The sequence below is a fragment of the Colossoma macropomum genome, unplaced genomic scaffold (genome assembly GCF_904425465.1).
Source record: "Colossoma macropomum unplaced genomic scaffold, Colossoma_macropomum, whole genome shotgun sequence".
NCBI classification, from domain to species: domain Eukaryota; kingdom Metazoa; phylum Chordata; class Actinopteri; order Characiformes; family Serrasalmidae; genus Colossoma; species Colossoma macropomum.
This window is the reverse complement of record NW_023494791.1, coordinates 23,330,685-23,350,947: the sequence shown is the minus strand read 5'-3', so window position 1 is coordinate 23,350,947 and position 20,263 is coordinate 23,330,685. Positions and strand designations below refer to the sequence as shown.

The 20,263-nt window shown below is 40.5% G+C and overlaps 1 protein-coding gene across 1 annotated transcript; it reads left to right on the top strand.

Annotated features, from left to right (window-relative positions):
• The first annotated feature begins 561 nt into the window (after positions 1 to 561).
• Positions 562 to 8,369, top strand: si:dkey-174i8.1 (arylsulfatase I). Its single transcript, XM_036573473.1, has 3 exons — positions 562 to 1,339; positions 4,442 to 4,774; positions 6,842 to 8,369. The coding sequence occupies exons 1-3, from the start codon at positions 1,029 to 1,031 to the stop codon at positions 7,932 to 7,934; spliced, it is 1,737 nt and encodes a 578-aa protein (XP_036429366.1). The 5' UTR covers positions 562 to 1,028; the 3' UTR covers positions 7,935 to 8,369.
• The last annotated feature ends 11,894 nt before the right edge of the window (positions 8,370 to 20,263 follow it).

Genomic DNA, 20,263 nt, shown 5'->3' with positions numbered 1-20,263 from the left:
ATTTATAGGTTGAAGCACTGTGCTTTCTTGAGAGGTTAATGCTTATAACGTTCTTGTTTTTGCTGTATATTCTATTTCACTCATCTGTAGTGACAACCGAAAACTGCATGATCAGAGACATTTAATGGAACATTAAACTATAACTCAAATACAAGTGTGTTTTGCTTACTAGCAAAAATAATGAAGGGCACTTTCATTTCCAAATCAGACATTTCGACCTTACTCTTAAAATACAGCGGTCATGTTAAAAATAAGGTGGCTAAGACATGTACACTGTGAGGTCATGCTAAATACACATAGTAACCATACACTAATACACACTCTGTCACTCTTTTATCTTATTGGATGAACTTTATGCAACTTAGCTGAGCACGGACCAATCAGATTGTTCATCAGAAGCACAGAACCCGCTTGTCTTACATCCATAGACAAGCTACAGGAGCACGTCTAGCAGGAGATGACTGTAATGGAGATAACAATGTTGGCTGGAAATTAGAAGTTTTCAAAACAATATTAGGCCACTGTGCTTTAAAAGGCAGCATTAACTTAGGGGAAGGGGAATTCCACTGATTTTTAAACATTTCAGCATAATTCAATCATTGAGACTTTAAAAAATAACTTGTCCGTATGCACTGTGCATACAAATTGGTGTTTGATGAATTGTGTGTGGGCCTGTCTGTGTGTTTGCCCTGTTCTAGTTTACCCTCTGAAGAGGCGCCTGTTGAGCTTGAGGAATGTGGCAGGCTGCTGTCAAATAGAGTCTGTCTTTGCTTGGATTTCTGCAAGCCTGATTCCTTTCTCATCTCTCAGAGCAGCACAGAAGAAGTTAGTGCTGGTTTTGCTCCAGTCACACAGAGTCTAACTCAGAAACTAATCTGTTTTCAGTACTATGGGCCTTTGCTGCTACACTGGGACATTTCATTTGACATTCTCAGGTGTGACCAGATAGCATCAAATGCATTTCTCCATCGGGTGGGAAGATATTCTTGCCGCGGTGCATTAGAGACCAACCGGACCAGGCTGTGGAAATGAGAGCGCCCTGGCCGCCTGGTTTGACTGTCTTTTGTATGGCAGTGTTTAGCTGCCTCTCATGCATAAGAATGGGGCTGCCACACACTGCAGAGGAGCCGGCCTACAAAAACACATCAGACAAGGGTCGAATCCCTCCGCACATCATCTTTGTGATGGTGGATGACCAGGGCTACAGTGACGTGGGCTACCATGGCTCAGACATCCACACTCCCGTACTGGACCAGCTGGCTGCAGAAGGGGTGAAGCTGGAGAATTACTATGTCCAGCCCATCTGCTCACCTTCTCGGAGCCAGCTCATGACTGGACGGTGAGTAAAGACTAAACACCTTAGGGGTGTAACAGTACGCGTGTTTTCAGATTCAATATGACTCTCATTTCTGAGGTCAAGATTCAAATTTGAAATGTATTGATTATATTATGTATATATTACAGATTGGTTTGGCTCAGATCAATGCACATTTTATTTTGAAACAAAAAATAATGAGCTATAAACAATACACAAATAGACAAGATCTATTAACCAGATGATTAGTTTTGAACACGGACAGCGATTTCCAAGAAAGACAACCAATAAGAGACCCTCAGTAGAGACTGAGGGGTGCATCAGTGATACAGTTTTAAATATCGATATACTGCTTCCAATATTTTCTCAACTTTTTCTCAATATTTTTTTGAAAATGTGGCACCTTTAGTGTTGACATCATTATTCCACAAAATATTTTGTTTATTTGTTAGTTTGTTTGCCTTCTTGTATTGAACTTTGCAGGTGTTCAGTTTCTTTTAGACATGATTATTTTTGTCCCTATCATGGGTCAGAACATGAGGGGCTTTAACCAGTGTCCGAGTAAACAAACCAATTAGAGCTTCAACATACTCACAATTTGTTCTTGGATCTACAGCGGTGCCTTTGAAGGGATATTAAGTTACCATCATGCAGCAGAATCCTCACTATGTTGTTGTAAATCACATTTTTATTAACCCCTTAAATGGCCAGGGCCAACCAGTGGGCCCAAAGTTTAATTACACACTTCTATAATCTAAGAATAGCTCAACCAGTTTGCATCAAAGTCCCTGTAGTTACTGAAAAATAAGCCTTAGTATGTAATAAGAGTGAGATTTTTATGGGTCAACATGTCATTTAAACTCTTATTATTCAATTATTAATCTTGAGTCTTACTATCCAGAAACTACAATCCCATTTCCAAATAGTTGGGACACTGTGCAAAATGTAAATAAAAACAAAATGCAATCATGTGAAAATAATTTAAACCCGATATTTCATTGAAAATAGTACAAAGACAACAAATCAAATGTTGAAACTGAGAAACTTTACTTTTTTTTGCTAATTGTATGCCCATTTTAAATTTGATGCCAACAACACATTCCAAAAAAGTTGGGATGGGGCAACAAATGGCTGGTAAAATTGTGTAATGCTAAAAAAAACACCTGGTGGTTAATTGGCAACAGGTCAGTTACATGAGTGGGTATAAAAAGAGCATCCCAGATAGGCTTTCAGAAGTAAAGATGGGGAGGGGTTCACCACTCTGTGAAAGACTGCATGAGCAAATAGTGCAACAGTTCAAGAATAACGTTTCTCAATGTAAAATAGCAAAGAACTTTTGCTTTTCATCATCTACAGTACATACTTACATTAAAACATTCAGAGAATCTGGAGAAATCTCTGTATGTAAGGGAAAAGGCCAGAAACCAGTATTTGTTGGCCATGATCTTTGGGCCCTCAGGCGGCACTGCATCAAAAACAGACATGATTCTCTAGTGGAAATCACTGCATGGGCTTAGAAACACTTCTGAAAGCCACTGTCTATGAAAACAGTTTGACGCTGCATCAACAAATGCAAGTTAAAACTCTAAAACATTTGATTTGTCTTTGTTGTATTTTCCTTTAAAAATATAGTTTACATGATTTGCGCATCATTGCATCCTATTTTTATTTACATTCTACACATCCTAACTTTTTTGGAAATGAGGTTGTACTATGATATGATATGATACTATATGATATGCTAATGTGATAGTATAGAATTACAACCCCATTTCAAAAAAGGTTAGGATGCTGTGCAGAATGTAAATAAAAATTGAATGCAAAGATATGCAAATCATGTAAACCATATTTTTAAATACTGCAAAGACAATATATAAATTGTTGAAACTGAGAAGTTTTATTGCTTTTTGAAAAATGTATGCCCGTTTTGAATTTTATGCCAACAACACGTTCCAAAATAGTTGGGATGGGGGCATGTTTACCACTGTGTTTCATCACCTTATCTTTTAACAACACTCTGTAAGCGTTTGGGAACTGAGAAGACACTGCTGTAGTTTTAAAAGTGATTTGTTTTCCCGTTCTTGTTTGATATAGGATTTCAGCTGCTCAATAGTTCGGGGTCTCCTTTATCATATTTTTCGTTTCATAATGTGCCAAATGTTTTCAGTGGTGACAGGTCTGGACTGCAGGCAGGTAAGTTTAGTACCCATACTTTTTTAATACGGAGCAATGCTGTTTTAACACATGCAGAATGTGGTTTGTCATTGTCTTGCTGAAATAAACAAGGCCTTCCCTGAAAAAGAGATAATCTGGATGGCAGCATATGTTGCCAAAACATGTATATATCATTCAGCATTAATGGCACCTTCATAGATGTGGTTTTGAACTGTGCACTGACAACAATCATGTTGATTCAAGTGACCACAGGACACTTTTCCACTTCTCTCAGTCCATTTTAAATGAGCTTGGGCCCAGAGAAGGTGGCAGCATTTCTGGGTCCTGTTTATATATGGTTTCATCTTTGTATTTTGGAGTTTTAACTTGCATTTGTGGAACTGTTTTCATAGACAGTGGTTTTCAGAAGTGTTTCTGAGCCCATACATTGATTTCCTCTAGAGAATCATGTCTGTTTTTAATGCAGTGCTGCCTGAGGCCCCGAAGATCACGGCCAGCAAATACTGGTTTATGGTTCCCTTGAATACAGAGATTTCTCCAGAATCTCTGATTCTTTTAATGTTATTATGTACTGTACATGACGAAAAGCAAAAGCTCTTTGCTGCTTTACGTTGGGAAACGTTTTTCTTGAATTGTTGCACTATTTGCCTGTGCAGTCTTTCACAGAGTGGTGAAATGTGGTGATGCTTTTTTATGCCCAATCATGTTACTGACCTGTTGCCAAAGAAACACCAGGTGTTTTTTAGCATTACACAACTTTACCAGCCTTTTGTTGCCCCCGTCCCAAATGTTTTTCCCAACTTTATAAGGTTATACATTCTCAGAGGTTAAGGGCTACTTATTCTTAATTTGCTGTAATATTCTTGATACATATCAGTAGTTCTTTCCTCTTACAGTGGAGCACATTTCTCTGTGCTGTAGTTAAATCTCTCCCTCTCCTGGGCGTGACAGGTATCAGATCCACACAGGGCTCCAGCACTCCATCATCCGCTCCCGCCAGCCCCTCTGCCTGCCTCCTGACATGCCCACCCTGCCTGAGAGGCTGTGGCAGGCTGGCTACAGTACACACATGGTGGGCAAGTGGCATCTGGGCTTCTGCAGGCCCGAGTGTCTGCCTACTGCCCGCGGCTTCCAGAGCTTCCTGGGTTCACTGACGGGCAGCGGTGACCACTTTAACTTCCAGAGCTGCGACGGAGCAGAGGCCTGCGGCTTCGACCTGCACGATGGGGAGCGGCCAGCCTGGGAGCTGAGCGGCAATTACTCAACTCGCCTGTACACAGAGAGGTGACACTGAACAGTAGAGCTGATTTATCTGACAATTTTACTGTATTGAAATTTTAAAATGCCCATTTTTGCAGGGTCATTTATTTCTGAAACTTGGTGGTAAAAGTGTTGTTTCCACTGTGGTCTTGGCATGGTATGATAAAATAATGGATTATTATGCCACCAGTGCCTGACTAAGGCATGAGAATCTTGTGCATGTAGCACATGCAGTAGTATGCAAATGTTTGGGCACCCCTGGATTATATATTTTACTGATTTGTGAAAATAAGTATCCTCTACAGAGAACACACATCTACACGTCATGCATGATTACTGTTTATTTGCTGAATTTAACATACACCCCTAGCAGCAAGTCTTCTAAGAAAGTGATTCACTTCACTTTAAAAGGCAGCATTTATTTAAAGGGGAACTGCATAATTGAATTGCTGAGCTGTAAACATAGTCAGAGTGTTTTGAAGTGAAATGCACCATTCCAGAGAAACCTACAGACTAGAGCTGTCCATGTAGTCAGCAGGGAAACTTACAGACCATGCTGTCCATGACTACTCATTTCTTTACAGTGGTTCTGATTGGAACCGGGGGTCTTGATGTCTACAACACAAATACAGCCCTTTTATTGACTATGAAATGATCAGTGTACCTATACATGTCTTCTGAGTTTATATATATATATATATATATATATATATATATACATACATACATACAATGATTATGGTAAAATAGTGGTAAATCTAAAAAAGATAAATTCTTTTTTATCATCTTTTTATTAGGGTCTTTATTATTATCTTTATTAGTCTTTTGAAAAGAAAAAAACAAAATTCACATTGCATCAAACAATTGTATCCGTACTTGAATTAGCACCAAAGTTATGACTACCTAACAGTCCTAACTAACCATTTAGACCAAATCTGACAGAATTTGCTCATCTGAATTCTTAAGGAACATGTTAGCTTTTCCATGATATAAATTTCATGAACAATGTCATACCAATCGTGCAATTGAGGGGGCTCAATAGCCAGGCATTTTCTAGTGATTGCTTTCTTATCTGCAGCTAGCAAGGCCTTCAACAATTTCTTAACATTTTAAGTCTAAGGAATGATTTCCCAATAAAGAAATCAAAGTCAAAAGTTATATTCATCTGAAATATAGTACAGAGAGCTTGATGGCAGGCCTTCCAATGCCCAGACAGAACAGCACATTGCTGCTGGAACCTAAACCTTGGTGTTATTTCTGCACAGGTGGAATAGCTGAAAATGTATTTTCTTTGGTTACTACTTTGCCTTGCAATGCACTACATCTACCTCAAAAAGCATGAATGTCTTTTAAAAAATAAATTTTAGCCTAAACCCTTATCACAAAACTATTGTACAACAATGTATCAGGCATCAGGCAGCACATTCATAACCATTTCATGTAATAACTTTATCTGGGGAAGTTTTTAGAGGCATTAAATCACCCCTGGTCAAATTACATAATTATATTACACACTATATTAGTTAATAAGTTAGTTTAGTTTATAAGTACACATCCTCTACAGAGAACACACTTCTGCACATTTAATGCATAATCACCATTCATTTGCTGAGTTTAACATATCGGGGGGAAACTGTGAACTACAATTTTCAGAAAAAGTCATATTTAGGTTTGTGTGTTAACTTGTTTTCACTTAGGAAATAAACAAAACATGTGATTTGACTAGCGGTGTTCAAATGTTTGCATATGACTGTCTAATGTCATATCAAATTACCATTATTCTTAATGTTGTGAGCTTGTACAAAAAGTATTTCAGTCATCAAAAGGCCCATTTTTATGTGAATGATTTTTATGACTATCTTCCAACTATTTTTTTTCTCCTTACACAGACCGTTTTTGTTACTGTGGCTTTAAAACTAATATATGTTTATAACCTCTCTTCATACTGACTGCCATTCATCTTCTGATTAACAGTGTTTACATAATGTACCAGACTCCTTTACAATTTGGTTTTCCATTACATGGTACCTTCTAATGCATATATCTGTGTGTGAATGACTATAAAGAATCTGTTATTTATTTACTCTTTAGGGTTAAAAAGATCTTGCGGACTCATGATCGACAGAAACCTCTGTTCCTGTATGTGGCGCTCCAGGCCGCCCACACGCCTTTACAGGCTCCTGCCCACCTCCTGCAGCGCTACCATTCCCTCGGCAACCGGCTGAGGCGCCATTACGCTGCCATGCTGAGTGGTGTGGATGAGGCGGTGGGGGAGATGGTGGAGGAGATGCGGGATCAAGGTTACTATGCCAACTCTGTTCTCATCTACTCTTCGGATAACGGTGGACAGCCTCTCTCAGGGGGCTGCAACTGGCCTCTGCGTGGGGGAAAGGGCTCTTACTGGGAGGGAGGTGTGCGGGCAGTTGGTTTTGTCCACAGCCCTCTGCTGGAGAGAAAGAGAGTGGTCAGCCGGGCTCTGATCCATGTCTCAGACTGGTACCCGACCCTGCTGGCTCTGGCAGGATCTCCAGAGCCGGAACCTCGGCGCTTGGATGGGTATGATGTATGGGGGGCCATCAGTAAGGGTCTCCCTTGCCCCCGGACTGAAATCCTCTTTAACATTGACCCTGTTTCACGCCGGCCTGGAGAGGTTGACCACAGGCTGCTAGCAGTCAATGGCTTTGGAATCTGGGACACTGGAGTGCGAGCGGCCATTCGAGTGGGCGACTGGAAGCTGTTGACAGGAAACGTAGGGGACGGGGACTGGGTCCCTCCGCAGATCCTGCCTGGGGGTCCGCAGCAGTGGCAGGGCATGGAGAAGAGACAGGACCAGCGGGGCAAATCTGTCTGGCTCTTCAACATCACTGCTGACCCCTACGAGAGGTCAGACCTGGCAGAGGCTCGCCCCGAAGTGGTCAAGTTGCTGCTCTCTAGGATAGCAGAGTACAATCAGACAGCCATACCAGCCAGAAACCCCCCAGATGACCCGATGGCTGACCCCCAGCTCCATGGAGGTGTGTGGACACCATGGCTTGCAGAGAAAGAAGAAGAGAGTGAAGACGGCGGCGAGCCAGCAGATGGACACAATAGAAAGTTCCGTTTTAAATCCTGCAAAGTCTGCAAGCTCAGAGCGCTGTTTAAAAAGGTGGGGACCCGTCTACAAAGATCTGCCCTATTCTTCTAGGCAGAGAGGGACAACTAAGAGGGGCAGAAGAGTGGACATTAGGAGAAAAAAAACGAAAAAACTCTGCTGAGCTGGTGCACACTGCTTGGTCACTGCCTTCTCTGTTCACCCACAAAGGGCAGCATGTGCAGCTAGCAGACGATGGTGGGAGAGTGTTTGTTAATGTAATGGCTCATCCTCCCATCAGCTGAAGGACACAATCAAGCTAGCATTAGAAACCCAGAAGTGTGTTTATTTTCTATATGGTCATAATGGTCAGCCCAAACCGCACCCCAAAGTTTGCACCCAAGAGTCCCACAGCTGGAAACACTGGGAGCAAAACACGGCCGAGAACTACAGTGGAGGTTACTTCATTACTTTAAATATTGTGACAAAGTATGCAACTAGCAGCTGGCCAGCAACATGTAATGAACCCTTAAAAGCTTAGTTGTGTAATTATTATATGATAATATGATGTATGATATAAAATTATGACTTACACAATGAATTACATTTAGACTTAATTTACATTTTATATTGACAGGATCAACTCTGCTCTTTTGATATTTTTTTGGCTTTGATAAAATCTTTCTTTATACAAAACAAGATTGTACACAACTTCTCATAAATTTTAAATAATAATAAAATAATCTCCTTCTCTTATTACAAATACAAATTGGGTGTCAGTAGAGATTTGTGGATGGGGGCTGAGCTTTTACTACCCCAAAAATGGCTCCAAAATGTCATGAATTTTTTAAGTAGTCCTAGGCTTAATATTAAGTTGGCACACAATAGATCTGTCTCTTCATCATGGATTGCCCTAGCTTTTGGGGGCCCCAAGCAGGATTTTTGGGGGGCCCCTTGTCTTGCTAGCTGATGTACTGTAAAATGAAGGGCTAACTAATAAAAATGACAACTTATGTAAAAAACTTATGTAAAAAATAACTGGCTGATTTTCATATTACTGATGATCTTTTTCCTTTTTTGGCAACGCCTCCTCATGTTTCATGTGATTGGCTGTTCGTTATAAATGTCACACTTTTATTTTCAGGAGGATTAATCACAGCCCGAGTATCTAAACCTGGATTAACAGAGAAAGTTGTTGACCACTATTGTAATGAGTTAACCGTGTTTGTTTGTTAGGTTTTGCAAAGCTGAAACTTAGAAAGCCTGTCTAAGCTGCACATGCTTTGTTACACTGACCACTACTTCTTGTTTCTTGTTGTCAAACTATAAGACAAAACAAATGGCATAACATTAACACTACCAAAAAAACCTTTTTTCCAGTACTGAGTGCATTATGAACAGGTTGCTTTTTTCCCCCTCATTCAAGCATCTTAGACAACATGATGTTGCAGTAATAACCTAGTTGTTAGAGGGCCCCCTAGTGGCTGCAGGACCCGAAGAAGCTGCTTATGTTATGTTGCCGACATTGCTCTTCATTGTTTATATTAAGCACAGATCTATGTACATAAAATCAAGCAAAGGTACTGAAGTCAAGCAATGCTATCTCCTCTCTCAGATAAGCCTTAGACTGGTACCTGATCAGACCTGCACGTTCATCCCGGTCAGTCTCTTTCAGCTTCTTTCTCTCTTTCTCCTTTCCTATGTTTAGTAACATGGATTAAACTCAGATTCAAGGCTTCAAGGCTTAATGAGAGATCTGTCAGTTTTTGTTTTACCTGGCAAAAACCTCTCACCTGATTGGCCTTCAGCGGAGCTGCCACCTCTCTTAAAGAAATCTCCAACATCCATCTGCATGTTGAGGAACTGTGGCGAATACAAGTGACTTATGTATGACAACACTGGGTGTGTCCCAATACCTAGTGAGCTCTCTTAGTAGCCGCTGTCTACAGGCAGCTGTTTAAGTAGCAGCGCTCCAACCGTCATCGAACCTTACAAGACAGATAAATGAGACGCTCTAGTTAGACAGCGATGACGTCGTAGCTTGTTCCCGCCTATTGCGCGCGACCGGTCTTTACTTATCTGAGCCGTCAGAATCGCCTCAGCGTTTTACCACCATGGATCCTGCTCTAGCGGTGTTTTATGGCAATTTTAATTGGATTTACTCTGTATGAAACAGCAGGATAGATAGGGGTTGTGGTCAGACGAATTTGCGCGCTACTTGCTGCTCCTGAACTGGTAAGATTTACAGAGTGTAAATTAGATAGCACTACTTCGTCATTAACGTTTGACAAAACCTATCGCTAGTTAAGATACTTGGTTATTAGCCAGCAAGTTTGTTAGCCAGCTGGCTATTCAAAACAACTGCCTGAGGAGAACCACCACTCTGTAATGTCTTTTGTTTTTGTCAAACGCTAGAGGGCGCTCCCGTCCAAACCGAATAGGTTAGGATGGAGCGTTTGTGCAAAATCATAGTTTATAAATGCTTAAACATTTTTAATATAAAGGAATACATTCATTTCCTGAACACAGAACAGCATAAAACATTTTTACACCACTGTTATATTTTAGGCACTTTCATTCATGACGTCAGTGAGCACAAACGGCCAATGAGCTGCTTTGCCCACCAATCAAATGAGCACTCAGTAACAGTAATGCAAGCGTTCTGCTGCCCAAATTCTGTTTTCTGTGAAAAAAAGGAAAAACACAGGTAAGTTTTCTTTGCTTTTTAGTGAAATACATCCTTCTGTTTTCTAAAATTAAAGGAAGGTCCTGGGCAAGTGATTAGAAACTATTTTAACTTATTTTTTTTAGCTGTTTGCAGTCATGTTTTTGATATAACAGAAATAAGAAGAGGCCAGGCTCCTCATAAAACTGCTCTACTGAGGCTTAAAAAATTTCTAGCATACATGCTAATGGCTTGGTGTTCTGAAAACTTCAAAATGGTCACAGATGGACCTGAATTGCAAACTATAGGCTATGTGCGTACTTTTTATGACAAGAAAACAAATAAAATATGATCCCTCAGTAGGCAGCATATTTGAGGTAAGAATTGAGACAGCTTTCTTGCTGGGGAGCACACATATTATATCGTAAAATGTTGTCTATTTAGAGAGCTCACTAGGCTCTGACATTCATTCACTGATAACAATCAATGGCTACTACCTAAAACTGGCCTACTGACTTTGTCAGAGTTGTGCTCTGTGTCAATCATAAGACAGCCTGGAAGGAAGACAGATTATATCAAGCACTTCCATTCTGGTTTAACAGTACAATTAGCAGAATGATTGTTTTGGGAAAACCAAAAAGGAAGTCTTTATTAGTCATTTATAGTAGTCTTTTCATTAGAGACCCCTCTCACTCTCTGCCTTTCCTTATATGCCTCCACTTTGCACTCCTCCTCACGCCTCCCTAATTCACCCTCCTTTTCTTACGCTCTCTCTCCGACTGCCTGCTGACATAGCCCACCTTAGCCAGAATAATATGGAGCTTCTTGACTCTTCCTCCACTCTCTCCTCCACCATCTCTTCCTCTTTCTTCTGGCTTCATGAACAGATCAGGTCGGTTCAGAGGTAAGAGAGAATATGAGAGAAGCATGAGAGATGAGCTGTGCTCTGTTACATAAACAGAGAGGAGGAGGAAGAGGAGGAGGAGGAAGATGTCCCTCGAGTAAAGACGCTGTGTGGCTGCACATAAAACTCCTGGCCCTTGTGTTTATCCCTAGTTCTAAATCACCAACAAGTTCACAAGCAGGTTTTTCTTGACTGAAATCTATATTCCTTTCATGCTGAGGAGTCTACAGACTATATTTTATAAAAACGAACAAAAGTTTTGGTTGATTTTCTGTGTCTGCTTCTAGGAAGGGAAAGTTATTGGGGATTTTCAAAAAGTTCAGTCATAGAAATACTCAGCACATTTGAACCAAGTCAAACAGATCATGACATACAGAGCCTAATTACCACATAGTTAAGGGCACATTAATGACAGAGGAGGCCTATGACTGAAATGTAGCTGGAAAAAGATCAGGTCATGTTATAAGTCTCCTCTGGCACAGTGCATTGTCCAGCTGGCCAGCTGCCAGGGAGTCACCTTCGCTGACCTCATTACAAATCCATTATTAAACTAAGGCTGTCGTGGAGCAGTCCAACACAATGCAGAACTTGACCTTCACATCTACTGTCAGTCTATTCAGTGGGCTGCCTAAAGGTAAAGGGAATGTAAAAGTATACAGACCATTTTATCAAATTAGTGCAAACTGCAGCTCCAGAATAAGAATTAAAAAAAAAAAAGTTCAGTATTTACACATGAACAAGGATTATGTTATGATCCATTTAAACCCAAGGCATTAATAGAGAATTCTAGACTCATTTTCCCATCTGTTTCTCATCAGCGGCCATTTTGTGTATGAAAACCTCTGTTCTATTCAGTTCTTTGCAGTCTTGTGTTGGCCATGCTCTGCAAGTGTTTTTCTCGTCTTGCTTCCCTGGTTTTGACCTCCTGCTTCAGTTTGTGATTTCTGAGAATTGGTTTGTGTTTTTGGACTGTTTGTATAATATGAATTAGTAATAATATAAATAATAATAAAAAGAATTATGCTAGCAAATGCAGTTTCTTTATGGTGTGTTACTGTGGCCAAGGTACCACGGACTGCTGAGAGAGGACAAGGATGTTCAGTCGTACATCGTTGTATATTGCAGTCATTTCATGAACTTTTCAGATTACACTTACACAACTACAGTTGTTCAGTCAAAAATGTGAAAATTCATAACACAGGGCAAGCACAAGCGCAATGAGCGCTTTAGTGACAGCCAAGCCTGGCCAATCTGTCTTGCTTTCTACTGGTCAGTTGCCATAGCAGACAAGCATTTGAGTCTTCAAAAGCGGTTTGCTTACATAAACATATGTAATACATTTTTGTCTTTCTTTCCAGTAGAGCAAGTAAAGCAGCTCACTCTCTTCTACAGGCCTCTCCTCTACTAGCTTTTGTGGCTGTTGGAATAAGGCCCTGCTGAAAAAACCAGTACAGAGCAGCACACATTCCATGCTGGTCTAAGGTGGCCTGTGCTGGTTTATGGTGGTCTAGGACTGTTCTGGTGCTGCTTTAGTTGGTCTCCCAGCTAGCATGGTCATGCTGTTTGACCAGCATATCAGCATCCAAAACACATTATTTGCTGGTTTTGCTGGTGACCAGCCATGCTGGTATATGCAGTTTTTTGTAGAAGAGGAAACTTCACACAAGGATGCAAATGCAAACGTTTCAAGCACACGTGAGTTTAGCAGAAGGAAGCAGACGCAAACGCTTTGTGGTGCACAGACACAGATCTTTTTATCTAAGAACGCAGTGTTAAATAGACTTCTATTGTCTTCATATCTGATGCAAAACTAAAGAACCATTAACATTAAACATGCCGATCAACTATGTCCTTTGGGGTAATGGAAAATAATGTAATTGTTTCCCTTTAAAAATGAACTATAACAATTTAGATGTTCATAACAAATATTACTTAAAAGCAGAGTAAAGCAGACTATGTAAATCATGAAATATTAAGTCATGAATTGGAGGTGCTTATGATCTTGTGTATTTTTACAGTATCTGTATTCTCTATGCTGTAGCTTGTTTTGTGTGTTTAGGCTTAGAAACACAACATGCGCGGTCTTCTCAGTGCTATGATTTATGGGAGAAGACTGGAACTTGCTGAGTCTTGCTTTACTATGAGAGGTTTTTATTTATTACATTTTTCAGCCCGGTGCCACCTGCTGTGTTTGTCCCCATGACTTTCCATTTTTTCTCTATTTAATATTTTATGTCTAAATAAATAATTCTGTTTTTCTCAGTGTTTCACTGTCGTATTTCTGCTGTTCTTTTTAGAGCTGCAGCTCGTGTTGAGAACAGCATTGCTCAGCACTACATCATAAAGTCGTTTTTCATTATGGTTATCACATTCCACCCCTTCCTTGCTTGCTCTGTCCTTCTTCTCACAACTGCACCAGAATAAACCCCAAGCCAAATGATTCCTCTGTCCATCTACCAGCCAGCCATATCATATTTAACATCAATTCATGTCATCAACTGATCATTAAATTGTGCAAGCTCGTAAATTAGCAAGGTCAACTGTTGGGAGGAGAGAAGATAATGCAGCATCCAACTCAATAAAGAGGCACTTGAGCTCCTAGTGAAACTTTAGTGCTGGATCCCACTCATATATAGGTCAGTGCCCAGAGACAGTGCTGACTGACGCCCCACGTACAGCATGAGTCATCCTGGAACGCTTGTTGAATTTGGCACTTAACCTGAATAGCCACTCCTAATGCATTACTGTAAAATGCATTATGTGCAAAATGGGCACTTTAGGAGCAGCTCTGGATCATGACGTCTGACAAACAACAGAGAATAACAAGAACAATACAGTAATTACTTTTTTTCTGTTTTATACAAAATAAACAATTGTGTGCAAATAAGTAGAGGTGTAACAGGAGATTCCAATGCTGGAGTGAAAAAAAATATATCAAAAGATATAGAGAAAATGAGATTCCTAACAACTGTGCAATACCTGGTAGACCTCAGATAAACAGCACTTAAAGCTTTCATCTTTGAGAAAGAGGAGAAAATCAAGTTCCAATCAAATCCACGGGTGTTTCTGTCCATCCTTCCATTGTGAGAAGACAGCTAAAGGCTAGGGGTCTGAAAGGATGTGTAGCTGTCAAGAAGCCCTTACTGAGAAAAAGAAATAAACGAAAAAAAGAACATTCACAAATCAAACAAAGAAGCTGCTGGTGTTCTGGTGCCACCCCCAGAGTCCAGACTTCAGCATCACTGAATGTGCGATTATTTGAATTGTGGGAAGCAGAAAATGCAACCAAGACTGAACGTTGGAATTGTGGAAAAATAACTAAACAAGTCTCCCAAATGGAATGGAAGCTGTAATAAAGTCAAAGTGTGGACACACTAGATAAAAAAAATACAGATTACATTTAGTTGTGGTGGTTTTTGTGTAATTGTCTGTTAAATATAACATTTTCTGCTTTTTATGATGTATGAAATAGCTATTTTGACTGTAAATTTAATAAATGACAGAGGTGGTCTCTGACCTTTGCGCAGTACTGTGTACCACATAGACCAGTTTGGCTCAGATAAATAAAAGTTCTCAAATCAAACTTTTTAATGTCTGCCATGTCAGCCCTGTAACAAATTAAACCCCCAAAAATCACAACCCTTGGAATTTATAGATGACTTAAGGGAAAAAAAAGCCCAGTCATTTCAAAGTGGCTGCCTGATTAGCATACTGTACAAAGACTCACCCTAGTTTTATGATGATTTCCACTGACTCATATGATGAAGTTAACATGATCATAATTCATTTATACAAGCTTCATTTTAAGCTCAGTTTCTCAAAGCAGTCCTTAGGGTCCACTGCATGGTTGAGGTCATTAAAGAGAGCAAAAATGTGGTCCTTGAGGACTGGTTTGAGAAACACTGCCCTATATGACCGATATATAGAACATGTGTCTGGCTAAAATAATTTAACTCCATATGGAAAATGTACCCAATATGATGTAGAGCAGCTGAAATGTAATACTTTGCAGTGAAATCGATGCTGTTTGGCAGGTAGCCATCCACGCTCAGTAAGCGCCCCTGCTGCCTAGCTTACGCAGAGCAGCGAGAGTGGCCCATCCCAGCATACATCTGCCCACGCTCCTACAACCCCCTGCTCCCTCCCACCCATCAAGCCAGCACAGCACTGCTCCAAAACACACAGCAGCCACAGTGCCATAGAAACCCTGCAATTAATGCACAGCTACCACTTCTCTGCGCTAATTAGGCTTCTACATCAACCTGCCTCTGAGAAATTATAGACCAGACACTGCACAAGTCCAGCACTCAAAGAAAACTTTCACCCTCTCATCTCAGCAACAACAAAATGAACATTAGCTCAAAGCCAACTGTAATGCAGTCTTCTTTCTCTTCATGGCCTTTTCCAATTAAATCTAATGTCTGCTGTCATATCAAAACCTCATAACTCCAGTGATCTTGTCACATTCATGTACATTAAGCTAAGAATATACAGGGGGTATATGAAATTTAATAACTGGGAGAGATGGATGGAAGAGCCGCACTGTCCACTACACCTCGTTAAATGTGTGCTAAACAATAAAGCGTTTTTCTTCTGCCTTATATTTGCATTCATTCTTGTTGTTTTCTCCTGTTCTTAAGTGCTCTTTCTCATAACCATCTAAAGAAAATGCATCAGCTTTATTTGATTTATTTGCATACTGTTGCTGTCGTGACAAAACGTTGTACCTCTGAAAACGGGGTGTATAAAATAACAGAAACACCACATAATACTCTTATTCACTGGTCATTTTATTAGCTACACCTACCATAGGTGCGCTTTGTAGGTTTACATTTATTGACTATAGCTCATTAAGAGCCCAGTTTATCACCAACCCTCTACCTTGTCCATCAATGGAAAGAGACCAGCACTGTTGCTCAGGTGTTATTTGGCTGGTGGATTATTCTCAGCCCTGCAGTGACACTGAAGTGGTGGATTATTGTGTTGGTAAGAATGTGTCAGGCACAGCAGTGTTACTGGAGTGTTTAAACACTGTGTACACTCACTGTCAACTGTATCAGACACACCTAAACTTGTTGGTCCGCCTTGTAGGTGCATTTAGAGCCTGTAGCTCATTTTTTTCATGCACAGCAAGTGTCAGTCATCTGCTAGCCTTTCATCCATGGTCAGTTTCTGACCACAGGACCACTATTTGCTGGATGTTTTTGGTTGGTTCTCAACCCAACAGTGATGCCTAAACCCCCAGCAACAATGATGTGCCTGATGCAGTCATACCAGCACCACGATGCCACTGTCACTGCTGTGCTAAAAATGGTCCACTAGCCCAATGATACCTAGTCAGTGGTGGACCTATGGTGGTCATTTTCCTTTGTTGGATGTGGTGGGGGGGCTGATAAACTGCATTAGCTGATGGTCAGTGATTTTAAACCTACAAAGTGCATCTGTAGTAAGAGTATCTGATAAAAAGGCCAATAAATAAGAGCATTTCACGTCGCGTTACCGTTATTCTGCACACCTGCTGTATTTTAGAGATACAAAGTTTGGTTACAACAGCAACAACAAGCAGATAAATCAAATAAAGCTGGCACATTTTGTGAAGGTTATGGCAGAGCACTTAAGAACAGTGAAAAACAACAAAGATGAATGCAGTGATGAAGATACAAGGCAGAAGAAAAGTGCTTCATTGTTTGACACATGTAATGAAGCATGGTGGATACTGTTGCTCTTCCATCCCTCTCACCCAATCACTCTCTCTGACACACATACATCAACACAAAGCATAACCCCAACACTTACAGCCTGTCATTACAACAATGACCATTAAAAATTGATGGTAGCTATGATACAAGGCTTTCAGTCCTCTATAAATAATACTGTGCTCGGATTAAATTACTCATATTATTCTGAAATTACTCATTTTTTTTTACAGTCTGTAAGCAAGGCACATGATAAGACTTAATTAGTTCAATCTGCTCAAACTATAACCCTGTGGAACAAGTCAGCCCAAGTCTTTTATAAGTAGGCCCACTGCTTTCCCTCATGGGGACAGAGCTTCACTTACATGAAGTGGCAGCAACAGTTAATTAAAAGGACAGGGACTCAGTAGTTCCTTGAGGACAGATGAGCATCCACTGAGGTCTCAGGCTGGACCTTATGCTTTTTTTTTGATTGCCACCTTAAACATTAGCTGAATGGAAAACTGGCCCATGACCTGCATAAAAAGGCAACTTCTATCAGGAATGGACTGAAAACACTGGTCAGATAGACCAGAGCCCATTAGGATTATGAATGAATGTCATAAATTAAGGAAAAGTGTGATCATTCAAGTTCTAAGTTCAACACTTTTCACAATCCAATTCAAAATTGTGAACACAAAACCTGTTTCAAACCTAATTCAATAACAAAAATAAACTTAAATTAAGAAACTTGATTCAACACAAATAAATATACTGTTATGAATAAAATGGCTATAGTGTCTAGCACTGTGAACTAAATGACACAATGAGTCTACATCATATACGAAACAGGCCTATATTAAATGGCTATGGCTTCATACCTAGTGAGTCTACATAGGCATTTATAACACTCAGTTAGTAGATACTTAAAATATGCCTATATATACCTAATGTTGCATTTTATTTTGGCCAAATGCATCCTTAACCAGTAAGCCAATCACACATGCAGTGGGTAACAAGCTTTCTTGAATGTTTGTATACATGCCATTTCAGCCAGTATATGATGTTGATGTACTGAATTCACCAGGCCAAAACCGTTTGTTGCTTCTCAAAAGCGTTGCATCTTGGCTGTTGAAATAAAACACTGTAATGAACTGTTCTTGATTAGTGTAGGTTAGATTATTCATAGCCCACTGAAATCTTCACAAATATACTTGTTTATCCAGCCACAGATCATGAAATTCAGTTGTGCAATAATATTCTGGTTTTAATTCATACAAGGTTAATGTCGGAGGCTCTTTGCATGAATAGCAGACACTAGACTACTTTCTACTTCACCTTCGCTTGCAAGTGGAATTTTTACATTTCAGTAGTTGAGAGAACACAACATATTTTTTTTGTTTGGAGCAATTTTTGAGCTTGGCAAACATAAAATAACAAAATAAAACAAAAAGGAAATTGTGTTATTAAAATTAAAGGCACAACGAAATATATGTTTTAGGTCTCTTATAAGAGTTAATTATGATCAGCTGTCTATGTAGGTAGTAGATAATAAGGCAGCGCACATGGCCTGTGTCTGCAGTGCCTAAATGGCAAGTTCCACAATTTTACACAAATGAAACTGGGCTTTGGGGTGCAGCTTGTCAACAGAGCTGTTTCTTCTCTCCTCTCTTTTGTGTCATTGGAATCCTGCTAGGCAAGTTCTTGCTGCATGATTGGCTGGCTATTCAAAATTAACCAACAAATGCTATCATACATACAACTGTAGCATGTGAGTTACAGTTGCTTTCCATTTGACCCATGTGTCTCCAGAGGGGCCTGATGATGCATATGTTTTGAGACTTAACCCAGCCTTCTCATTATCAGTTATTATTGGTCCATCAGCCTAGCAGCTTACACAGACCAGTCTGATCCTGGATGGAACCAACTGTGCCTAGTCCGGTCTCTGAGGACCTATGTCACTGCTACAACTGGGCTTCGCAGAATGGATCAGTTGTTTGTATGCTTCTCTAAGTCAAGAAGGGGTTTGTTGCTCTCTAAGCAGTGGCTCTCCCATTGGCTAGTGGATGTGATCAAGCTAATGTATGAGGCTACTGGTCGTTCTCTGCCCGCATCAGCTACTAGAAACTCTTTTGGGGGCAAAGCAGTTTCCTGGGCTGCCTTGAAAGGTGTCTCTCTTGTGGACATCTGTGCAGCGGCCACATGGTCATCGCCATGCACATTTTCTTACTTTTACAACACCAAACTGTGCAATCCAGATCCTACAGTTCTCCAAATATGTCTTCAGTTCTAGAAAATGATTGAATTTTTACTCTTGTGGCATACTGGATACCTGATTTACAGCACCCTGCCCACAACTCTGCAGCATACTGAAAAAGTCTGAAAACATGCCTAGTTACAGTTAAGATACAGTTAGATAGTCAATATTTAGGGGCGGGATTTATCCCGGGTCTCATTTGCAGAACACCCTGTAGTTTTATTTTCAGATTGTCAGCTTGATGAGCAGTGATGGAGAGTCTTATTTACATGGCTGCTCAGAATTGACTTTCACTGTTAATTCAATACTCTGCTAAGCCATTACATATACAGTGAGCATAACGACCAGAGATATGTATTGTAGCATTCACTGCTATCTGTACAAGTTTTTGTTCTTTATAAAAGGGCTGTTGTTGACCTCAGCCACGCTGTTCACAAGAGAGTTTCCTCTAAGCCTAGCTACGTTTTGCTTCTTAGGCCGCCAGCATTAGACTGACACAGTACCTCCTAATACAATGGAACACACTTGTGTCCATGCAGTCCTGGAGCCAACGGGCATACTCTAGTCCTGCTGAGTGTCTGGGGGGTGACCAAAAGCCAGTTAAGCAGTGGTCCTGATTTCTCTCCCCAGCATTAATAGGGCTGGGGTGCATGAGATTGAATCTTGGACTGCAGAGCGGCATGCCATGAAGACCAGGGGCAAATGCTTATCCTAGTCACACTGGTGTGTGGATGAGAGGATAGCTAACTGCTCCACCAGAGTGTGGTGGAACCTTTAAACCAACACATGGTGTGAGTCTTCCTGATACCCAGCCACTTGCATATGGTGGCGTACACTCTGGATTCAAACTTGCACCCTGGAATTACTGAAGAAGACTACACAAATCAGTGGCTAACTGCTAACAGGCTAATAGCTGCATACACAGCACCCACCACAACACGT

What these genes read in the sequence shown, in the direction of transcription:
- si:dkey-174i8.1 (XM_036573473.1), top strand. Translation starts at nt 1,029, where the DNA reads ATGAGAGCGCCCTGGCCGCCTGGTTTGACTGTCTTTTGTATGGCAGTG. An exon ending in AGCCAGCTCATGACTGGACG is followed by an intron (nt 1,340 to 4,441) that starts GTGAGTAAAGAC and finishes TGGGCGTGACAG; the next exon opens with GTATCAGATCCACACAGGGC. An exon ending in ACTCGCCTGTACACAGAGAG is followed by an intron (nt 4,775 to 6,841) that starts GTGACACTGAAC and finishes TTTACTCTTTAG; the next exon opens with GGTTAAAAAGATCTTGCGGA.